The 23,317-nt window shown below is 40.6% G+C and overlaps 2 protein-coding genes across 2 annotated transcripts in view; one reads left to right on the forward strand and one right to left on the reverse strand.

Moving 5' to 3' along the window:
• Positions 1-13,713, reverse strand: part of slc4a1ap (solute carrier family 4 member 1 adaptor protein) — a 37,577-nt gene extending 23,864 nt beyond the window's left edge. The window contains exons 1-4 of the mRNA XM_080850011.1: positions 12,867-13,713; positions 5,419-5,617; positions 4,879-5,004; positions 4,132-4,192 (exon numbers count right to left, since the gene is read on the reverse strand). Coding sequence (XP_080706137.1) covers positions 4,132-4,192; positions 4,879-5,004; positions 5,419-5,617; positions 12,867-13,673 — 1,193 coding nt within the window. The 5' untranslated portion in view covers positions 13,674-13,713. The remainder of the gene's footprint in view (positions 1-4,131; positions 4,193-4,878; positions 5,005-5,418; positions 5,618-12,866) is intronic.
• An 873-nt stretch (positions 13,714-14,586) lies between these two features.
• On the forward strand, positions 14,587-21,924 carry supt7l (SPT7 like, STAGA complex subunit gamma; the record flags this gene model as incomplete). Its single annotated transcript, XM_080850660.1, has 4 exons — positions 14,587-15,011; positions 17,384-17,708; positions 18,539-18,776; positions 21,363-21,924. 4 exons carry the CDS (start codon positions 14,587-14,589, stop codon positions 21,623-21,625), a joined length of 1,251 nt encoding a protein of 416 aa, XP_080706786.1. The 3' UTR covers positions 21,626-21,924.
• Positions 21,925-23,317: the final 1,393 nt, after the last annotated feature.

The raw sequence follows: 23,317 nt of genomic DNA on the forward strand, positions 1-23,317 counted from the left end.
ACACTCAACAAAAGTTGGAACTTGGAGGGTTGCGTATTCATATTATTCTTTATTTTCATATTACATAAACATTGGGTTTTCAAATAAGGTCCACATAATTATGTCTCTCTTTATCCTAACAACATTTTGTCAACCCTAACCTTTTATTGTCAAGGTCAACAATTATTGTGCAAGGTTGATATTTGAGGTAAACAGAAATTCAAATTGACGGAATCTAATGTGACCAGGGCCCTGTTCTGCGTACAACTGAAGCTAAGATAATTAACTTAGCTCGCAACATGAGATAATATAGCTTGCTAAATGAGAACAGGCCAAGCCGGTCTGGCGACGTGCTCTAAGATAAAAAATCGGCAAGTTAAGTTGTCCCAGGCTAAACTCGTCAGCTAAATTGCGCGTCCTGCTTCAAAAGGCAGGAAAGGTCGATCACCAAAACCATGATTTTTTTTAACGGTACAATATTCTAAACTCAAAGAAAAAGACTCTTTTTTTCTCCGCTAAGGCAGGATATGACCATGAACGCTTTATGAAGAATTCAAGACCATAATCATGTCAAAATCCAAAACTTCCGCGGCTGCGACAGCAATATAAGAAACTGTCTATAGGCTGTCTAAGACGTGATATCTTTTCCGATGTCAAATATATGACTTTGGTGCAGCGGTTCGAACTCATGGATTGCATGCAACAGATCGCTGGTTCGACCCCCAGTCGCCTCCGTAGTAATTGTAGTTTTACATCTCCTTGTCAATCGCTTTGAATAAAACCGTCTGCGAAATAACTTAATGTAAATGTATTACCGTAATTCCCGGACTATTAAGCGCACCTGAATGTAAGCCGCACCCACTGAATTTTATTAAAACACTTATTTTGAACATAAATAAGCCGCACTTGTCTATAAGCCGCAGGTGCCTACCGGTACATTGAAAACAAATTAACTTTACACAGGCTTTAACGAAACTCGGCATGACAAGAACAGTTAGTAGGCATGCAACGTACTAATATTTTACAAATATGTAGCTTATTGTAAGTGCTAAAGTGAACAATCGAGGATAAGTTAACACGCTGAAAGTGATGTTGCTCAAGAGCAGGATGATGACGATTTGGTTAAAAAGGGGGCACCTCTGTTTGGAACTGGTTTGAGTTCAAAATATCCGATCTCGACCATAAAAGAATAAAAGACAGTTGTGTCGCCGCGTTGTTTTAGCCAAAGGTGTAAGCACAAGCAACGTAAAACCATCATTCAATTTGCAGCTCGAACATTGTCTATTGTTTATCATATTTCATATTATCATTTTCACACACATAGGTAGGGTACATACAGTTGGCAGCTGCTAGCTTGTGATACGAGATACTAGATCGTTTTATGGAACTGTAACTCTTCCATTGAAATCGTTTATGCTAAGGTTATCTAAAGTTCCCTTAGCTAGCACAGCAATTCGATAACCAGTAACAACCAGGAAACACAACTTAAGCTGCAAAGTTTAATTTTTCAAAATCATCTCACCATAGAAAAAGCAGTCTTGGGTTCTATGTGATTACAACCACTTGTGGAATGTTAAATGGCTTCACATAGATATAAACATACCTAAGAGAAATAATGGGAAATCGATAGAGCAAGGGCTCACTCTGATATCAATGTTAGCAATATTGTTCATGCTTTAGTCTCCGCTCTTCGTCTAAAGCCAAATCTATTCTTGAGGTTCCAACATTTTTCAAAAGCAAGTTGGTTTTAAATGTGATTTGTCGATCAAGTTATTTTCTGTCCCGTCGTTTGAAGCATACCTTTTAGCTCCGGCATTGATCTCCCATTATTTAACATTTCACGTTTCAGGCTCTCACACGCCCCCTTCATTTAGGCAGAGTTACTGTTTGTCTCCCCTCAGGCATTACGCTTGTGAAAGTGGGAAAAATACATAAATAAGCCGCGTCATTGTATAAGCCGCAAGGTTCAACGCGTGAGAAAAAAGTAGCGGCTTATAGTCCGGGAATTACGGTAATAAGAAATTCAATAAATTGAAGCAATGAAAATATATTGTGTGTATTTCTCTCTTCTTATCATGCATCCACCTTTTCTACAAAAATGATATGCTTTGAAGTAGACTGAGGTAGACTTTATTCACTACTGCACAAAAACTAGACACGTTTGCAAAACTATATGTTTGCAATGATGTAAGTTGCATTTGTTGATGACGTATGGTTAATAACATCGTGATTGTAGAAGGGACATAAAATCAAGATCTTAAACAACTTTCACCATCTCCATAAGGGAGATGGGTTACTGTCAGTATAACACATATAATTATGAGTGCTTTGTTCTCCGCATCGCCGACACAAAAACGTAGGCTACCACTCACAAAAAAGGGAAAATGGATCTTGCCGGATCGCAAAGAACTCTCTCCCTACGCTAATCAAACTATCTAATATGACTCCTTTTAGTCCTTGGTCAATGGGATCCCTCCTTTTGCCAGGGGTGTGGCAAGTTTAGCCAGCTAAACTTAGTATAGACTGCCCTGGAGCAGGTTAGTGCTAAGTGATATGTTACTATGGTAATTTATCAGAAGTTGCTTCGCCGAACCCGATAAAGGGGCATTCTCTTTTTTTAGCCTGGAATCTAGCTCGCTAAACCGCTTAGCGAGCGTCACTGAACAGTCCCCAGAAGACGTATTCAAGATTCTGAAGTTTATTTCAGCGTGGAGACACCCTCCAAGCATGATGCTCTGAGAATGGCCTACTTGACAGTAAGAAAGTGTTGGCATTGATGGTTGGTTCCATTTACCTCGGAAGACAGGAATGGGAATGACATCCCACCCGAGTTGACAACATTCCAGAAAACAAATGAAATACCTTTTGTTGTTGTTTGCAATTGTTATGAGGTTTTAGCAATACCTGTTTAGGACGCATTATACGGTATTCTGGACATACAGACACCACCAACATGTCCACAGATAGAAGTTGGACAGTACTGTTTGTATGCGTGAATGTGTCCAGTCCTTAAACACTCTACAATACTACACCTCTGTATTATATATTTCATGGGTTAATGAGTCCTTTGATGCGTCAAGAAGGTCAATATTTGATTCACCTTCTGTAGAACCCTTCATTGAACACAAGGCATTCACAAAGTCGAATGGAACAATGTGTTGACATGATGCTAATTTTCTAAGTAGAGCTTCCATTTTGCAATTTGCACTGTACACAGCTTTACCAAAAAAATTTATGAATCATCCTCTCTTGGTGCCTGTATTCTAATATTCCAATGTATTAAAGCATGTAGTTGCAGACCCAGATATAAAATGGTGACTGGTACATTTTCTAGAGACAAATTAACAAACTGAGACTTAAAAAGATGAGACTTATTCAACCACTTCCAACCATTAGCCTTCATGATAAAGCTTCTACTGATAATTGTCAACTGGCTGTAGTGCCTACTCTAAATGTGTTGATAATATTTATGTCCTCCACTAGTGAAGGGGTTTGGGGAACAACCAGAAGCTTATTCTAGGTTTCTCAAAAAAGAAGCATGAACAAAAATCAGGACAGGAAGGGGCTAAAGTAGGCTAACAGTGGAACAAATCTTGAGACACATTCACTGCACACTGTTTCACATTTCACTAATTGTGAGACTTCTAGCACCAATTGGCTGGACCTCTGTTGAATTAGGTCGGTCACTTTAAAAGGGGGTGAATACTTATGCTATCACTTATTTTACATTACATATTTTTATTTAATTGACAATACTGTGTAGATATCTGTTTTCACTGTCATTGAAGAGGGCTTTTTTGTGATTATTTTTGTCAAAAAAGCCAACTTATATTGTCCATGATTGATTTATAAAAACAATAAAAGGGAAAAACATCCAAGGGGGTGAATACTTGCAAGGCACTGTATGTCAGTTATTCGAGTTATGCAATTCGCTCTGTTTTGCAAATTGTTCAGTCTTGCCGTACCTTCTCAAAGCCGGCTCCTAGTGGCCAAGCACACCATGGTTCCTGCACACCGTTTAATTCATGATGCCAATCAGGTCTTGGGAGATTCAAGACTTTCCAGAGCGAGAAAGGCCCGTGCTTTTGAAGTCTTGAAACATTTTATTCACTCTGACCAACTTTAGACTACAAGTGTGGAGCCTAGTCTTACCTGATTCTGCAAAGCCACGAACCATGGGTCTTCTCCTCAAATTCAAATTCCAGCTCCTCCCCTGGGATAATGCAAAAAGAGAGGAGTAGGTTCAAGAACCCAGTCGGTCAGTGTTTCACAAAATGTCATTCATAAATGTACTGGTCACTTCCTACTGCTAGGAGATGGCATCTCAACTCCAGGCTATAAATATTGTTGTTGAAATTAACCTTTATGGAAATTTCTTTTTGCATTAACTTCATGTAATTGCCAATAAAAGCCTTTGACACTTATTAAATGTTTGTAATTATTAATAATAATAATACATTTTATTTGTATTGCACTTTACATCATACAAATCTCAAAGTGCTAATTATACTTCAGTCATCCATAGTAACATCTGACAAAAATGTCTAAAGACACTGAAGCAGCAAACTTTGTGAAAATGTAAATTTGTGTCATTCTCAAAACTTTTGGCCACGACTGTAGGTTAATTTGTTCAAATATAATCTTTAACTCTGCTTAGACACAAAAAGCTTGTTTCTCTACATTTAGCTAGCAGAATGTACTGCATCAAATGCCAAAAACCTAAAGTTTTATTTAACTGTACAGTATTGTCTACCTTCAAGCCATCTACAACGTATTTTAAAAGACAAGCTGCACTTGGGCTATTTAAAATCTGTCTGAAGGTCACATTTGGGTCCAGAGGTCTGTCCTTTGGACAAGCCAATAATATATCATTGAAAAAAAAAAAAAAAAGAGAACTACCTTCACGATCATAAAAGCCCTGAAGTGCTTTCTTGGGATCTTTGAGGTAGGCAGCCTCCTGGTCCTCTTGAAACTCTGTGGCAAATGGGTTCTCTTCATTTTCATCTTCTGGGGCTGCCTCATCTCCTGTGGACAGTCAATACAAAAAGCATTGAGTATATGAAAGGGGTCAAATAAACATTACAGTTACGGAAAAAAGGAAAACAGGCGTTTTCCTCAGGAAAAAACTGTTACAGATGTTGTAGTTCCAGTTGGAGAGCAAATTGAGGTTTTGAAACGTTGTCGTCAAAATCTCTAGGAGCAGAAGCGGTGCCCCAAAACGGGTGGAAGAAGAATAAATTAAACTTTAGAAGAGCAATAGTGTGCTTGAGCAACCACACTTATAATGATAATGATAGGAACAATAAAGCCTGGAACCTGATGCAAGTTCAGATGCTCATTTTAAGTTTTTTTCTTTTTTAAACATATGCTCAGCTGTCCATGTATGCAACAGGTATAAACTATGAAGATGTTCTGTTAATTAGGACCTAGAAATCTTACCCATTCCCCAAGAACACCCAGCATCCTCTGTGTTGCTCCTGCCTGAGCTGCGGACAACTTTTTCACCATCCTTCTCTTCTTCCTCCTCATCAGATCCATCACCCATCATTTTCTTCTGAAGTTCTTGCTGCTTCTTGGCTCTCTCTCTCAGTTGCGTGATGGTAAATTCGGACTCTGTTTCTTCGTCAGCTTCTGGACCCTGTTGGGGCACAAACACTTGCTGATTTATTTGTAAACACAACAAAATGCTATCGAGGTTCAAGTATTTATTTTTTGAGACAAGCTTTTCAACTTGGAGGTCAAAGATGTTACAACACTTTCTGTACACTCAACATGCACAATAAGGTAACAGATACACAAACGTGTTGAGGAGATGACCATGAAGCATTTATAGTAGAGCCAAAATATGAAATGGAATTCTAAAGTGCTGCGGCTGAAGATAAACTAGCGGAACAAGTGTAAATCTCCCAGTAGAAGATTAGCATGCATTATGTAAAACACGTTGAAGTTTATAACTGGTGTTTTTCTGGGGTACAATATTTGGAAACACATCAACATAGAGTTTTCCGGTAAAACTGCTGCAATCTGTTTGAAATCTAGTCTTATGTTTGATGACCCCTTACGATATTTATTGTATTCACATAAGGTGCAATTCTCCCATGCACAGAGGTACAAAAAACACCACACAGCTACGCACTTTTCAGACAGTTTTACATGACACAGTGACGTTGAATAAGCTGCAGTTAATACACAGTTTTGTTTTATAAATTTACATGAAATACTGTAATGCAGTTAATATGCGGTGTGGTTAATAGTCGAGAAAATAGGCAATATTGCAACAAATCCTTATTGTCATATACAGTAGTCCAATCTGCTTGAACATATGTAAGGGATAATGTATTGTCCGGAGGTCATTCTACAAAAATAATTCCCGACGGGGCGAACAACACCCCGACGCGCATGTAGAATGACAGACGGACAATACATTATCCCGCTTATTATACGGGTACTTGCCAAAAACGATAGAAGACATTCCTCCAACATACCGCTTTTTAATGATTTAGTTGCCGTTTCATGAGTCCCATTTAGAAATAAATAGTTCTTCAAGCAAATAGAACTTTGAAGTTTCAGGTGTTGCATAGCAACCCATTACTTGCTGACTTCAAATTACTGTCTACTGTTGCGTTAAAATGACTGGACTTCTGGCGGAATGATATGAAAGATGTGAATTAGAAGTACAAAACCTGTTGCCAATGACAGCGGTGATTATCTTTCGCAGAGGTCTGCTAGCAGGAAATAATGTGACCTATGACGTAGGGATGGCCCATTCAAATCAACGGTACTTTTTGGAACATTCTGAAGAGCCGTATAATAAACTGTGATAGTGCATGGTAATATGGAAAACGTGATATACATGTATGTTGGTGTGCTGCCTGACAGTGACTGCACATCATGGCAACAATAACAGAAAAGACAGACATGCCATGCAGAAATAGGGTTTGTAATGAATCATCCTTAAACTCTTTCAGCTCAGCAATTGAAGGAACAAGTAATATCAATGAACATGTATTTACTAGAAGGGCACTCAGAAAGCGCAGACCTCCACCAAGCTGTACCAAGTTTCATGAAAATCAGGCTGGTAGTTTTTGCATGATCCATTTTACAGACAGACAAACAAAAACATAACTTGTTGGTGGTATGCTGATACTTTTGGGGAAAAAAGTGGCAGCTCTAATGTATTGTGAAACTGGGCAGAAAACATTTGTACAGAATGCATTTCAATGTAAACACAGGACTCTAGAATCAAGAACCAAATATATAGCTTGAATGAAAAAAGAATTTCAATGGAATATTTGAAAGAGTATTAGTCTTTTGCCTAACAAATGTACTTTTATATCAAACAGTGCAAAGAGGAGCTGTGCCAGTAATGCTACCATGGATCACTTTCTGCAAAAGAAGCAGTCTTGAACTCCCCAGCAAGTGACACTCTCACTGAATCAATCCTAATATAACCATGCTGGTCAAGGATATAAGACCAATATCCATGGTTGATGGTAAAGGGTTTCAATAAATGATTAGGCAGTTCAACCCTGACTATTCCCTTCCATCAAGAACTAATTTCACTCACTTGATGGAAAAGTAATCTAAAAAGTGAAGCAACCTTTCTAAAGATACAAGTGTTTAACTCTCTCACACCTTCACGCATAAGTGTGTGACACTAGGCCACATATTTCATATTTTAGGATACACTGTAAAAATATTACCTGGTTTCAATATGTAAAGAATGAACAGGTATAATGTGGTGATCCTAAAGTAATGTCCCTACCTTCATGTGTACCTGTGGCCTTATATTCATATATATATTTATTTTATATTTATGACTGTTATTGTTTTCTGACCGGGATCTGTGTTCCGCAAATCAGCTGACGTGCCTGTCAGCTGACGGGATGAGGTTCGAGGTTTTAAATACAAGGGAGTGAATTGCCAGGGGGTAATGAATGAATGGAGGGAGTCTGAGAGGGACCTCTAAAAAACGCCAGTCCTAAGCCAGAGAAAGCTTAATAGTGGGAAAGCTTCAAGATCCACTGATTCAAAGTCGACAACTCTTGCCGACTCGTGGGATACGTCGGTAAGAGCGATTTATATTTTTTTTGCTGGAGGTTTTTGTTACGACCTGGGTCATCTTTTTTTCTTTACCTATATTTTTCCCGGATTACCTATTTTTCCTCGGAACGTAAGAGACAGTTTGCGTGCGGAGTTTTGTTCGGGGACATCGGGGATTTCGTTTGGATATTCTTTTCATTTGCTTTGAACTAGAGGGAGAACGCGCGAGTGTGCGCAAGGGGCACGCAAAGGGAGGCCGCTTATTAACGCGGTCCTCTGATCACATCGGGGAAAAAGACTTTTGGGGTATCTGGACTGCAGTGGCGGCGCCAGAGATTTTTTTCTGGTGGTGCTATGGGGGTGCTCGGCGTTTTACTGAGGGTGCTATGAAATCAGGGTGATAGCATATGAGTCTCATTTTTCCCTACTACAACACCTCCCCACCATATCGTCACATATGTTTACACGTTTGCTCTCTAACGCGTCTTTGGGGTACATAAAAAGCGCCATTCAAATTGATTGTATTATTATTATCATTAGACTACTTCTGACGGACGCGCACAAAGCCGCGTTCATCTCCGACGGTCAAAATGGATGCAGCATGTTATAGATAACGTAATCCCAAAATACTTCACTTACTTCAGTGTGTGGATTAAAGTTTGCGCCAGATGACTACCAGGTCACCACTACCATGAGCGACAAATTAAACTAAACATACAAAGTTCAATACACTTCTAACTAAAGACGGCAGATTAGAATATCAGATAGAATTAACTTAAACAGGCAAAGAGTCAGAAATGCTTTCAAAAAGAGTATATTATTTTAGGTCACAATCAAAACATGAATGAAACCAAACAGTAGGCACTCAAAACCACAATAATAAGAGATCAAAAAGTGTATCAAAAAGTGCACACAAAACTATGCTTAAAAATCCTTAAGAAAAACCAAAATCCAGGCAAGCCAGCAGATCAGGTGTCAGTTTCCACCTAAACAAGAAAAACACATTGTAAACCCAATTGCAAAAACCCAGCAGAATGCTACAGACAACACGGGAAAATCTTTCACTTACCTACGTCTTCATAACAGGACAATGCGCCTGTTGTTGAGGTTGAGAGCGAAGGCATCTATGATCCTGTCGATGTCCAAGGCCCGTGCTCGCAGAGGGTTAATCGCCAGAAGTGCAAGGTCACTGGTTCGGCCATCCCCACTGCTATTCCTCAGGTAGCTCTTCAAGCGACGCAGACAAGAAAAACTGCGCTCGCAGCTCGCAGATGTTACAGGCAGGGTCAGAGATATGGTGATCAACTTGTAGAGGTCCACGAAGGCGTCTTTGTATGGCCGCATAAGGGATAGGAACTCCTGGTTGCTGTTAATGGTGCATCCTTGCTCTTCCTTCCTTTTCAGGGGCCGGCGAACTTGATGGAGTTCTGCACACAAATTCTCCTCGCTGACCCCATAATGGCGAGCCATGGGCAGAATAACTTGCTTTTCCAGGAATGATGGGTGATTAGGGCTTAGGGCTGGCAAGCCTGCCAGTACACCATTTGCTTCGATGGAAAAGCGTCGCCGGAGCTCCATTAACAACCTGTCTAAGACAGGATAGAATGACTGAGTTTTCAGTTCATCCATGCTGCCCATGCCTGGTCTTTCTATCGGGGCCTCCACAATAAAGCCCTCCAGCTGTTTGGGTCTGCCTTCTCTCACGATGTACAGTAGCTATCCCGGTATTAACGCACATGTCTCCTGCCTGCTTACGGATTGCTGCCCAGTTGTCATCTGTACGTTTATCCGATATGGCAGTGATCACAGATTGGGCCAGGTCATCTGCTGTCAAGAGATCGAAATTGGGAGACTGTAGCGCATCGGACATGAATTTGGTTGTTCTAAAAACATCCTCAAAAAGAATTAAATGCAGAACAAACTGCTCATCCATAAGGGAACTGACAGATTTAGCGTCTGTCCTCCGTTTTGCATTCTTGTCGCGAACAGTGTCACGCAGGGTAGCGATGATAGCCGGGAGAGTTCTCTTGACTGCACAGATAGCATCATACTGGCATGCCCAGCGAGTGTCACTCAGTCTCTTCAGCTCTATGACCTGTGCCGTTGAAAGTTCCCTTTGTTTCTTCAGAAAGAGATTGTGCACCACTGACCCCGAAAAAAACTTGTACAGTGTTTGCAACGTCTCAAAAAACTCAGCGGCAGCATCTACATTATGCACACAGTCCACCAACACCAGGTTAAGCCTATGAGCATGGCAGTGTATATAAAATGCTTGCGGCACCTCTCTTCTGAAAAGTTCTTGGACTCCGTTGTTACATCCAGACATGACTGAGGCACCATCATAGCACTGGCCAACACAACAATTCAGGTCAATACCGCACCGACTGAGCGTCTGCTTGATGCTTGCAAAGAGCGAGTTTGCGTCTAGTCCATCTGCTGGGGTGAAATGCAAGAATTCCTCCACCACTCTCTCTGATTCCGTGTTCAAATAACGCACGATCACTGAAAATTTGCTCTTTTTAGCTGATGTCTTTGCTTTCATCCACCAAAATGGCAAAATGTTCAGCATCCTTAACCTCATCCCTTAATTGTTTCCTAATCATTTCTGCCATGACATTGATGATCTCATTCTGCACGTCATGGTGCACATGCTTTGCATTTGACGGGTTGTTATCTAACTTTTTCTGAATGGTTTTGTCAAATTTTCCAATTACAGATAGCAACTCGCGGAAATTACCCCTGTTTGCTGAATCCTCATCTTCAATGTGGCCTCGCTGTGCGATCCCCTGACAGGCAGTATAGCGCAAGCTTTCCACAACGCCCATCATGTACCTTCTATTCTCCTGGATCAATACCGAATGCCCTTTATCCAGCATATTTGTTATTTTTGAACCACTTTTTTGCTGGACTCCAAACATCCGAGTTGGATATTTATGTAATATTGGTCTTTTCGGACCATCCTGGGCGTTCATGCTTATGTCACCCAGTGTGCTAGCATCATGGCTAGCAGCGCCCTCAGTAGAGGTGAAGGGTTGACTTGGACCAGGACGTTCCTCTTCTTCTATATCAGAATCAGAATCCAATACCTCTTGTATTTTTTCTTCCTCTTGAACGTCTTCTTCAACTCGAGGAATTTTGCGGATCAAATACCGATCCATTTTCGTGGTTTTGTGGTTGTGAACGCTGGTCTTAAAATTGACCGATGGCCAGGATTACTGTTAGCCTACTACTCATTGAAAAATCACGTTCACGCACGCAACGTGTCTGTGTCGTGCTACGTGAACAATCTGTTTATTTCAATCTGTTATTTTCTTTTGTGATTAAAATATCATTATCACACAATACATTTTATTAAGAACTCAGAATGAAATTAAATAACAATAATAAATAAACCATTATTTTCTTGGGGGTGCTATGGGGGTGCTATGGCCAATCTAGGGGGTGCTCTAGCACCCCCTAGCCCCCCCCTGGCGCCGCCACTGCTGGACTGTGGGGTTATTTGAGGGTTGTCTGGTGAATATATATGATATATATATGATATAGATATAAACTGAAAATATATGAGTTAATGTAATTTCCTGAGCTACGTATATCCTCGTTATTGGTTGTATTGTGGAGTGGTCTCAAACAAAACAAAATCAAGGTGCTTGGTTCTAAAATTTTTAAACTCGCGCTTCTTTCGTAATAATTGGGCTAAAAAGATTAGTCAAAGTGTTACAAGTGCACAAACACAAAATAGCAATTTGTATGTGATAAAGCAACAGAATTAAAAGAGATAATAAGATACCTGATTCATTATGTAGGCTAATCCTGATTAAAGCTTAAAATGACCACATTACTGTAAATAAAAATTATATTTTGCTGAATGTTTACTACTGTATAGACTTCAAAATGTTAACAACAATCATCTCTGATGTCTTTCGAGGTAAATGAGACCGTTAAAGAAGTAAAAAGCTCCCTCACACTACCCTCTTGATTAGACATGCAACCGAGGTGTGTCCTTCTATTTCATTAGTGAAGATTGGCAAATGAAGACAACCTTGCGACCATGCCTCTTGAGGAGAGGCATTCTGGTGCAAACACAATGGCATTGCTGGCGGAGGTGGTGGCAAAATTTGACATCTTGCCTACCAAAATAAAAGCAGAAGTTCATGACCAAGGGTCCAGTAAGGTCGCAGCGATGCGAATGCTGCAAGAAAAACATAGCTGGACCTCCACCTGTCCACACGCTCATAGTTAATAATGCCAGAGCATTAGGAGCTGACCAATACAAAACTGAAGGAGAAACGGCAGCAAATGAGCACACCACAACATAAGCTGGATGATAATTGCGTCAGCGCATTTGATGAAAATAATACCTTGACAATTTAATTTAGACTCCAGGAAGGAACCATATCAACTTGTGGTGAAATGGGCATAAGATAATTCCTTTAAGCAGTAATGTGTCTGTCAGGTTTTTTTTTTTTTTTTTAAGTCAGGTAGCTTGTTGTAGCTCCGCCTAATTTGCCTTGAACCCAGAGGCCCTGGGAGTTTGAGACAGGTGCGGGACTGTGCTTGTTCACACAATGCAGGTTACATTTGTTTAAAATAGACACTCTATTTGGCTACCCGTAGTTGGCTTTGCAACGGCCACTTGTCCCTTCGCTGTAAATCGCCAAGTCTTATTTACAATGAACTGCAGCCGGTCGCTTATTTGTTCCTCTCCTGTGTCGTCCGTATAACGCTAGGCCTACCGTTTCAGCCTATATATTTAACCTATTCTTATTCTTAAGTTTGTCTCTGTAACATAGTTTAACTGCAAACGTTATAAGCATCAAACAAACTAATAAAGGAAACAAACATACCTGTAATATGAAGAGTCGAGTGCTTACTCCAAACTTCAGGACATGTCCTACTTTCAGCCTGATGAAGGTTTTCGGAGGTATTTTGTTCTTGTTGACGAAGGTGCCATGTGTACTAGACAAATCATAAATGTAGAAACCGGTCTCTTCGCCAACCTCTCCAACTTCTCCGCTTTGCCCCCTGTACTGCAAAACTGCGTGGTAACGGGAGATTGATGGGTGTTCCAGGGCTATATCGCACTGGGGTAAGCGTCCAACAACAAAATAGCCTTGTTGAGTAAGTGGAACAGAGTCCACAATAGACCCGTTTTTGAGTATCTCTAGTGCATATGATATCTCTGCAACACCTCCCCAAGGAGGCTCGGTGTAGGGAAGTGGAGGGTTTGGTTTGAATTGACCTGGGGGAGGCATTTTACGTTTCTGTTTGACACATTGTATCGCTAGCGCAGATAAACTACTACTGCTGCCTCCATCTGAAATGTTTTTACAGCAATCAGAAGTTATTTCGACAATTTCAGGAGACACATTCTCCCTCAAGGCATCACATGTAGATTGTGATTCCTTTTCATCATGTGGTCCATGGTTCTTTTTCACATTCTCGAATACTGAAACAACTTCACTGCCTGAAACGGAGGCCTCCTTATCTGAGCAAATGTTCCCTCTTTTGCCCGCCACGGATGGAGCTGCGAATGTAGCAGGTTTCTTAAAAGGACCATCTCTGTTTTCGGTATTGTTAGCATTCTCGCCTTTCAACTCACCGATGGTACAACCGTTATTACTCATGTTTGTCTCTTTATCGTTAAAATCCATTACTAGCTTTTCGTCTCTTTCCACCTGTGCAGCTCATGAAGTCCATACCATCAGAGATTTTCTGACGGGATCTGTTAACATGAGGTGTAACACTTAATTTGTCCGTGCAGTCTTGTTTAATAAAATGTCTCGCCCCTGTATTACTTGGACACATACCATCAACCAAATGAAAACGTATTTTTTTGGATAGGTTTGATGACAATACGTAACATATTTGTTTCTTAAACACATGAAAATATCTAGGAACTATTTAAGTCAATCCAATGCACCCCCACGGTACACAAACAGGCGAACTTTGAAATCCTCTTCATGCACCATTTATGCGTCTTGCAAACTTCGTGATATCGTCCTAAGCTGCAACTAAAATTGTAGTATTACATTTTGTATTTCTACTGGACTCAGTTAATCAGCCAATGTAAGTTTTACAAAGTTCTCGCCTATTAATGTAACTATCTGCTTTTCTTCTTTGTTATTATTCCCAACGCATCCTTCTGAGAGAGTGCTAGAGTATGTCATGTTTAAGTTGTTGTGTTTAAATTAACCAACAATTCAGTTTTTAGTCATTGAAATAATAATAATAGTCATGCATCGTGTAGTAGGGTGTCATCTTAATGGACAACAGAAAAACCTAGGATGAAATTGGCCTTAAACTAATTGGAATCTTTGAAAATCTCTGAAGTGATGGTCGATGGACTTTAACGTGAGATTTGAACAAATATTTAGTTTGTTTGCTATAGTGTCGCCTTTTACTGAAACAAGTATCATTCCTTTCGAACTTATCTGGCCAAATCTGTGTTGATTGATTACACACTTTCTTCGCTATTTCAGCACATTATTTGAGGTTAAACATACAACAATTGTTTGTTATTGTTAGATATTCCCCAACAAGGATTGCTGGTAATCAGCCGTCAAAATGATGCGTTACTGGGGGGAGATCCCAGCCGTTTCGGCACCTCCGGGTCGAAGCTCCTTCGACTTGCTGCAGCGAGAGTTTCGTCAAGTCGAGATGCAGGACCCGCCTCTACACCAGCCATCTGCACCGCGCCCTCGTCCCACTACTATGCTTGATGTGCCTTCGGAACCGTGTAGCCTCACCATTCACACAGTTCAGCTCTGCCAGCACGTCCGCCGTCTTCGCAGTCTCGTTGCGGCTGCCCAACAGCCACTTGCATCCTCTACTACTGATGTTCAGAACACTTTCAAGACTGAGGAGGGTGAGCCATTACCTCCAAGGCCTCCAACACCAACCATGCCAGACGACCTGCTACCCCCAGACAATAAAGTCCCAAGCCTACCTTTCCAGCTTAGGCATAGCAACCCAGAAAGCGACTTCTACAAGTAAGTTGAGCCTACTCAAGAAACACAAAAAATGTGGAGTAGGACACATATCTTGCATAAAAAACCTGATCTATTTGTAAATGTATATCTAGATGTTTTATTGCTCATGTATTTGGATGTCCAGGTCATATGAGTGGAGCTTCATTGTATTCCTAAAGAGGGCCAATGTTGCCAAGAGGTTGATTGAAAAGGCACTGGCTTGCATGGCCGATGAGCCATTTGGTGTAAAGATCAGTGACATACAGTACCAGTCAAAAGTTTGGACACACCTTCTCATTTAATGTTTTAAATCCTCTGACGCAGCACTCCATTAATCTCCTTCTTGGTCAAATAGCCATTACATAGCCTGGAGGTGTGTTCGGGGTCATTGTCCTGTTGGAAAACAAATAATGGTCCCACTAAGCGCAAATCAGATGTCGCTGCAGAATGCTGTGGTAACCATACAAGTTTGCCTTGAAATTTGAATAAATCACCAACAATGTCACCAGCAAATCATCCCCACACCATCACACCTCCTCCTCCTCCATGCTTCAGGGTGGGAACCACACATGCAGAAAGCATTCTCTGCGTCTCACAAAGACATGGCGGTTGGAACCAAAAATCTCAAATTTAGACTCATCTGACCAAAATACAGATTTCCACTGGTCTAATGACCATTCCTTGTGTTGTTCTCCCCCAGTAGTGACTTCTTTCCAGCAATTTGACCATGAAGGCCTGATTCACGCAGTCTTCTCTGAACAGTTGTAGTTGAGATCTGTCTGCTACTCTAATCTGAGGTACTGTTAATTGGTGGTTTCTTAGGCTGCAGAAGAAGAAACTCTTGGTTTTACTTTCCTGGGGCAGCCCTCATGAGAGCCAGTTTCATCATAGTGTTTGATGGTTTTTGCAAATGCACTTGAGGATACATTCAAAGTTCTTGAAATGTACAAGATTGACAGACCTTCATGTCTAAAAGTAATGATGGACTGTTGTTTCTCTTTACTTGTTGAGTGGCTTTTGGCATTATATGGATTAGGACAGTAGTTGTTGTAGTAGTAGTTTACGGGCTATGTGCACAACACAACTGATGGTCCCAAACACATTAAGAAGGCAAGAAATTCCACAAATGAACTCTTGATAAGGCACACCTGTTAATTCAAAAACATTCCAGGTGACAACCTCATGAATCTGAATGAGGAAATGCCAATAGTGTGCAAAGCTGTCAACAAAGCAAAAGAAGGTTACTTTGAAGAATCTAAAGTACAAAACATATTCTTGTTTGTTTAACACCTTTTTGTAAATTACATAATTCGATTTGTGTTCTTTCATAGTTTTTTTAAGTATTTATCAAAATTATCAAAATAAAGAAAAGCCATTGAATGTGAAGGTGGAATGGTCAATGCTTTGAATGATACTGTACATGTTCCGGTCTTGGTTCAAGTCCTCTCGGGATGTATTCCACGGCCTGCCTTTGATGTTGTCTGGGTAGTTTGGTCCCAGATTGGCGGAGAGGCTTCCCAGGTCCTTGCATGGACTTCCCTTGTCTCTCTGGGCTCAGTGGTCCTAGATAGGCCCTTAGGCTCTCACAGGGACTTGCTGGTTTGGTCAAGGGCTCTCTGCCGGGATGATTTTGCAGTAGCAAACAAAGTTATTGGTAACAAGTAAGTCTCAAGTCCTAATGATGAAGTCCCGAATCAAGTCAACCAAGTCAAGACCGAGAAGTCCTAAGTCAAGGATTACTATGTCCAAAGTAAATGCCAAGTGTTTAACCTTTTATTTCCAGTCTCAGACAAGTCAATGTGGACTCTTGGACACTTCGAAGGCTCTTGCAGTTAGTGTACTAAATTAACACAAATAGTGTTATGCCTTTGCATCTCAAATAACAAATACATGATTATAAACTCTGAAGGATTATTTTCCAGACTTCGCTTATCAAAATCCTTTAGCCATAGCCATGCATGGTGAAGTGAAGGGTGCTTAGTAGTCTGCACATGGGTGAGCAACAGGTTCCTGGGAGACACACCCATGAAGGCATGTGGCATGGTCAATTTAACCAGAGACAGCTTTCCTTTTTTGTCTCTCATATGGAAGTGAGACATGCTGAGGAGGGAAAAGTACCAGGACCATCGGCCTCTGATTGTGTCAGCTTATCTCTAATGTGAAAATGTGATTCTTTTCAATCAAGATTTGAACCCTACTCTTGATCTTTTGTTTTGATCCACACAACTGTAAACATTTAAGATGGAGCAGTGCAATCCAAAATTTGAACTGTACATCGTGACCTGCCGTTTCATTTGGTCTGATTGTTTGAACAGGAGAGGAAAGGTGAACTTAATAAGTTAGTATCAAAGAAACATGGTGTGCCTTTTAACCAAAATCTCTTTTTGCCTCAGGGGGAAAGGGGAGCCAGTGACGGAACTGAGTTGGCCCTCTTGTCGGCAGCTTCTGTACCAGTCTGTTGCTACAGTTCTTGCTCATGCTGGCTTTGAATTAGCCCAGGAGAGTGTACTGGAGACCCTTACAGACCTGGTGCATGAGCACTACCTGCGTCTGAGCTGTCTGCTTCGTGTTGCTGTTGACCGGGAGGCCCAGCTAGGTGCTACCCCATTCCCTGATGTGGTGGAGCAAGTGTTCCATGAAGTGGGCATTGGCAGTGTGCTGGCACTGCAGCGCTTTTGGCAGGGCCGCATCAAGGACTACCACAACTACATGCTTCAGGTGAGACCCACTAGTGTAATTAACATCAAGGACTACCACAACTACATGCTTCAGGTGAGACCCACTAGTGTAATTAACATCAAGGACTACCACAACTACCTGCTTCAGGTGAGACCCACTAGTGTAATTAACATCAAGGACTACCACAACTACATGCTTCAGGTGAGACCCACTAGTGTAATTAACATCAAGGACTACCACAACTACATGCTTCAGGTGAGACACACTAGTGTAATTAACATCAAGGACTACCACAACTACATGCTTCAGGTGAGACACACTAGTGTAATTAACATCAAGGACTACCACAACTTCATGCTTCAGATGAGACCCACTAGTGTAATTACACCAAGGACTTCCACAACTACATGCTTCAGGTGAGACACACTAGCGTAATTAACATTGAGGACTACCACAACTACATGCTTCAGGTGAGACACACTAGTGTAATTAACATTGAGGACTACCACAACTACATGCTTCAGGTGAGACACACTAGTGTAATTAACATTGAGGACTACCACAACTACATGCTTCAGGTGAGACACACTAGTGTAATTAACATTGAGGACTACCACAACTACATGCTTCAGGTGAGACACACTAGTGTAATTAACAGCACTTAAATAGGGCAAGTCACTCTGCAATCTACATGTTTAAGATGTTATGAAGGTCAGGATTCTTGGCTATGGCTTCTGACAGTATGGCTATATTACATGCTCTGTGCTTTGTGATTCATTTTGGAATTTGGTAATCTGTCTGAAGCCAGACTGACTATCCACTGTATGTGACTGTGCTCTTTGTGTTGTTGCTCTGTCTTTTTTAACTAGGTCAGCAGAGAGCTTTCAGAAGAGTACGAGAGGGTTGTAAATCCAGAGAAGGCTCTAGAAGACTCCAAGCCCATGCGGGTGAAAGACGAGCCTATGACTGACATTCCTTTCCCTGTCAGTGAGGAGCCAGAGGCTGACTTGGCCTCAGGTGACCAGGCCCTGCCCATTGGTGTGCTGGGTCCAACTAGTGACAGGATGGCAGGGGGGCTTGACTCAGAGAGTTCTCCTCATGTTTCAGGTAATGCTCTGGGCAATATGGGGCATTTGACGTGGCTTGAAACCAGGGCTAGAGGGTAAAAGACTGATTGCACAGCCAAAGCCAAAAATAAACAAATAAACCTCAATTTAAACAGTGGCAGAGTGATTCCAAAGGACCTCATCAACGATCTGATAGTCTGTAAATAGAATTTTTACATTTTCACCTACTGCCCTTGTATGGCAGCTCTGCATACATTGCAATAATCACTGCCGCCGCCACCACCATCACCACAGTCCTTGAGAGCTTTTAATTTGTGAAACTGTTTCAAAGTTACATCAGTCAATCAAATATGAAGACTTCAACACCAATATCTTGTGATATGAAGTTTAAACTGAACTAAACTCGATATGCCTAATCAGTACCACATTATTCAGGTGCACAGCCAATTTCTTGAAACTTCATCCATAGGAGGCACGACAAGTGAAACATTGCAATATCCTAAAAACTACTTAAGACACAGATATGAAATCTATTGCAATTATCCGTGGTCATATTTGCTCACATTTCCTGTAGTGCGAATTGGATCACTCAACAAAATGGCTACTAACAGCCAATTAGACATTTTGACATTTAATAGAGGCTATGTTCCAAATTTGAAACTAATTGGCCGTTTCCTGCACTGGCATGGTGTGGCCATCTGCATTCTTGCGTAACATTTCCAAACTTCCATTTTTCTTCTTTCACCTGGTCAAATGAACCTGTTTTAGACGTACAGTGCCTTGCATAAGTATTCACCCCCTTGGATGTTTTACCCTTTTATTGCTTTTATAAATCAGTCATGGTCAATTTAAGTTGGCTTTTTGGACAACAAAAATCACAAAATAGCCCTCTTTAATGTCAAAATGAAAACAGATTTCTACACAGTTATGTAAATTAAATAAAAATATGTAATGAAAATAAGTGATTGCATTAGTATTCCCTCCCTTTAAATAGACTGACCTAATTCAACAGAGGTCCAGCCAATTGGTGCTAGAAGTCTCACAGCACCAATTCAACACTCACAGTGTGCAGCGAATGTGTCTCAAGTGATTGTAGTATAACGACACCTGACCTGTGTCTGGAAGGTCTCTTCACTGGTCAGTATTCAACAATCAGTATTCCTGGCTACTGTTACACCATGAAGACCAAAGATCACCCTAAGAAACTCAGAGAAAAGGTTATTGAAAAGTATAGGTCAGGGGAAGGATACAAAAAAATGTCCAAGGCACTTAACATCCCCTGAAATTCTGTTCAATCCATCATCAAGAAATGGAAGGAATATGGAACATCTGTAAATCTGCCTCGATCAGGCCGTCCTCACAAACGGAGTGACCATGCAAGAAGGAGACTAGTAAGAGAGGCCACCAAGACACCTATGACTACTCTGAAGAAGTTTCACGCTTCAGCAGCTGGTATTGGAGAAACTCTGCATACAATAACTGTTGCCTGGGTTCTTCACCAATCAAAGCTTCATGGAAGAGAGCCACTGTTGAAAAAATGCTCCACTTTGGTCTCATCAAACCACAGAACCTTCTTCCACTTGACCATGGAGACTTCCACATGCCTTTTGGCGAACTGTAGTCGATACTTTTTTTCAACAGTGGCTCTCTTCCATAAAGCTTTGATTGGTGAAGAACCCAGGCAACAGTTGTTGTATGCAGAGTTTCTCCAATCTCAACTACTGAAGCTTGGAACTCCTTCAGAGTAGTCATAGGTATATTGGTGGCCTCTCTTACTAGTCTCCTTCTTGCACGGTCACTCAGTTTGTGAGGACGGCCTGATCTAGGCAGATTTACACATGTGCCATAATCCATCCATTTCTTGATGATGGATTTAACATAATTCCAGGGGATGTTTAGTGCCTTGGACATTTTTTTGTATCCTTCCCCTGACTTACACTTTTCAATAACCTTTTCTCTGAGTTGCTTGGAGTGATCTTTAGTCTTTATGGTGTAACAATAGCCAGGAATATTGATTACTTAATACTGACCAGTGAATGGACCTTCCAGACACAAGTGTCGTTATACTACAATCACTTGAGACACATTCACTGCACACTGATCCCCATTTCACTAATTGTGAGACTTCTAGCACCAATTGGCTGGACCTCTGTTGAATTACGTCAGTCTTTTTAAAGGGGGTGAATACTTATGCAATCACTTATTTTTATTTAATTAACATAACTGTGTAGAAATCTGGAGGGCTTTTTTTGTGATTTTTTTTTTTTTTTGTCCAAAAAGCCAACTTATATTGACCATGACTGATTTATAAAAGCAATAAAAGGGTCAAGCATCCAAGGGGGTGAATACTTATGCAAGGCACTGTAAGCCTCACCTTTGTAACACATCACTGAACCGTGGGGCCAAACAGTTCAATTTTGTAGTCTCAGTAGGCAGTTTATTAATAACTTCTAAGTGTATTTTATAAACCAAGTTCTGTTTGACTATGATCGCTATGGTGTGTATTAAATGTGTGTGTTTGGTTAGGTGCGGAAAATAGTTTAGCTTTGATAAGACATGAATACATGAATACTTTTTAATATATTTGTTGATTTGTAAATGTTTCAAAACCTTCATCTTCTCAAAGGTACAGCAGTCAGCAGCTCTCCCTTGTGGCACCTTCCTCAAGTCAAGATGGAGCCACAAGATGGAGAGGAGGGCCAGGTGGCGGGGCCTTTGGGGAGTGATGTCTTTGAGGAAGGGCCTATGTCCACCATGAGTGAAGCTGGAATAGCCCCGTCCCCTGGAGGAGCCTCAGATGGCAGTTATGGTTCCCACTCACCAGACTCACTGATGGGCAGTTCACCGGTTTTTAACCAGAGATCTAAAAAGCGCATGAGGAAGATGTGATGAAAGCCTAATGGAGCATCTAGGACATTTATGTTTTTTTTTACAATTAGTTTTATGACATACGCTTCCGTACTTAAATTTAAAATGCAACTCCTCGTTTTTGATGTAAATAAGTGGGTCTCATATGTCTACTGCAGTATGGAAAGTAAGCTAACTAATAATTGCCTGCGGTCTGTTTGAAAACACAAAGGCACCTCAATCAAGGCTCGATCAGCAACACTTGCTGAAGTCTTTGGTTACAGCAGTGAAATGACAATGTCTTTTCCAGTACAAACAAATAAGAGTTAATGTAAAAGTGTAAATAATAATGCCTACTCATGATGTGTGTTTGTGTGTATTAGAACTGTAAATAAAAAAGTTAAAATATAAAACAAATTTATAATACAATTTGCTGTCATTAATCGCAATATGAAGGTTATAATAATGAAGGGTTGTAATATTAGATATTTAAATGCAAAATCACAGAATTCATGTTGCATCAATTCAACACAAAAAGGAAGTATATCTAAATTAAAATACTATTGTTTTAATAGCCTCTTTCATCATGTATACTGCTGTTCTTTCTGACCTATCTGAGAGATGGTTTTTATTCTATCCCGTCTCTCTCCAACAAGATCCTTTCCCACGCCTCGCTAGATCAGTACCAGTCTGCCCACTGTAGCGCCACTGCTTTTCAGCAGCTGTTAACGGCACCATTATCTGCAACATTTGTGACAACAAGGATAGTACTATTAACATTTCCATACTCTTTCCTGCTGGAAGAATGAAATGTTTTTCACAGTTAAATAACACTTATGTTCCTGCATATTTTATTGTTACAGGTCAGACTGTTACAGGTAAACTATTAACCAAGGTTCAAACATTCATGTAGACTTTCTGCAGTCCTGCAATTAATACTAGGGTGTGGCCCGTAAGTGGGTATAATTCTTTTTAGGCAGATGTTACCTTTAGGTTTGTTTGGCTTGCTTAAAAAAATTGTTACTAACGGCCATTTAAAAAAAGAAATCAGCAGCCAATACATGCCTGTGATGTAAAGGTTCAAACTTTAATAAAATGTGATCCTGATAACCGCTGCTTGCGGCTATATTTAAAGTTATTTTTATGATAGGGGTATACACTATCCTGTTATAAATGTCGATACTCTACAGTTTTGTAACAGTACAATGACCCTCTTGGCAATTTCAAGATAAATCATTGAGCACAGGAATGTACTTCAGGTATGTACACAATGTATTGAATTATGTTGATGCCAAAAAAAAAAAGTTTACTGAGTTGACTAAATAACAACTAGGGTTGCAAAGTTCCGGGAATATTCAAAGTTGGAAACTTTCCATGGGAATTTACGGGAATATGCAGGAATAAACTACATTTTGGGGTAATTTATACCAACTGTATCTACCTTTTCATATACGACTAAACATGACAAAACAACATTTTGTTTTGTCATAAGCAGACATGCATGCAAACATCCCCCCCCCCCCCCCCAAAAAAGTCCCATTCTAAATGTAAAATAAAGGGGTTAAGATAAGCTTCTCAAGCCTCTAGTTTTAGCGTTTTCCCCTAAATCCTTTTAGGTCTCAATGCTTTCTTCCTGGACCTCATCAAAGGTGTCGGTGTCACTGTCCAACCTTGTTGAGGATGGATATCAGGCTCAAAGAGCCTTAGGTTTGCCCGGATGTTTTTTGACCCTTG

This window comes from Sprattus sprattus, assembly GCF_963457725.1.
Source record: "Sprattus sprattus genome assembly, chromosome: 13".
Classification (NCBI taxonomy): domain Eukaryota; kingdom Metazoa; phylum Chordata; class Actinopteri; order Clupeiformes; family Clupeidae; genus Sprattus; species Sprattus sprattus.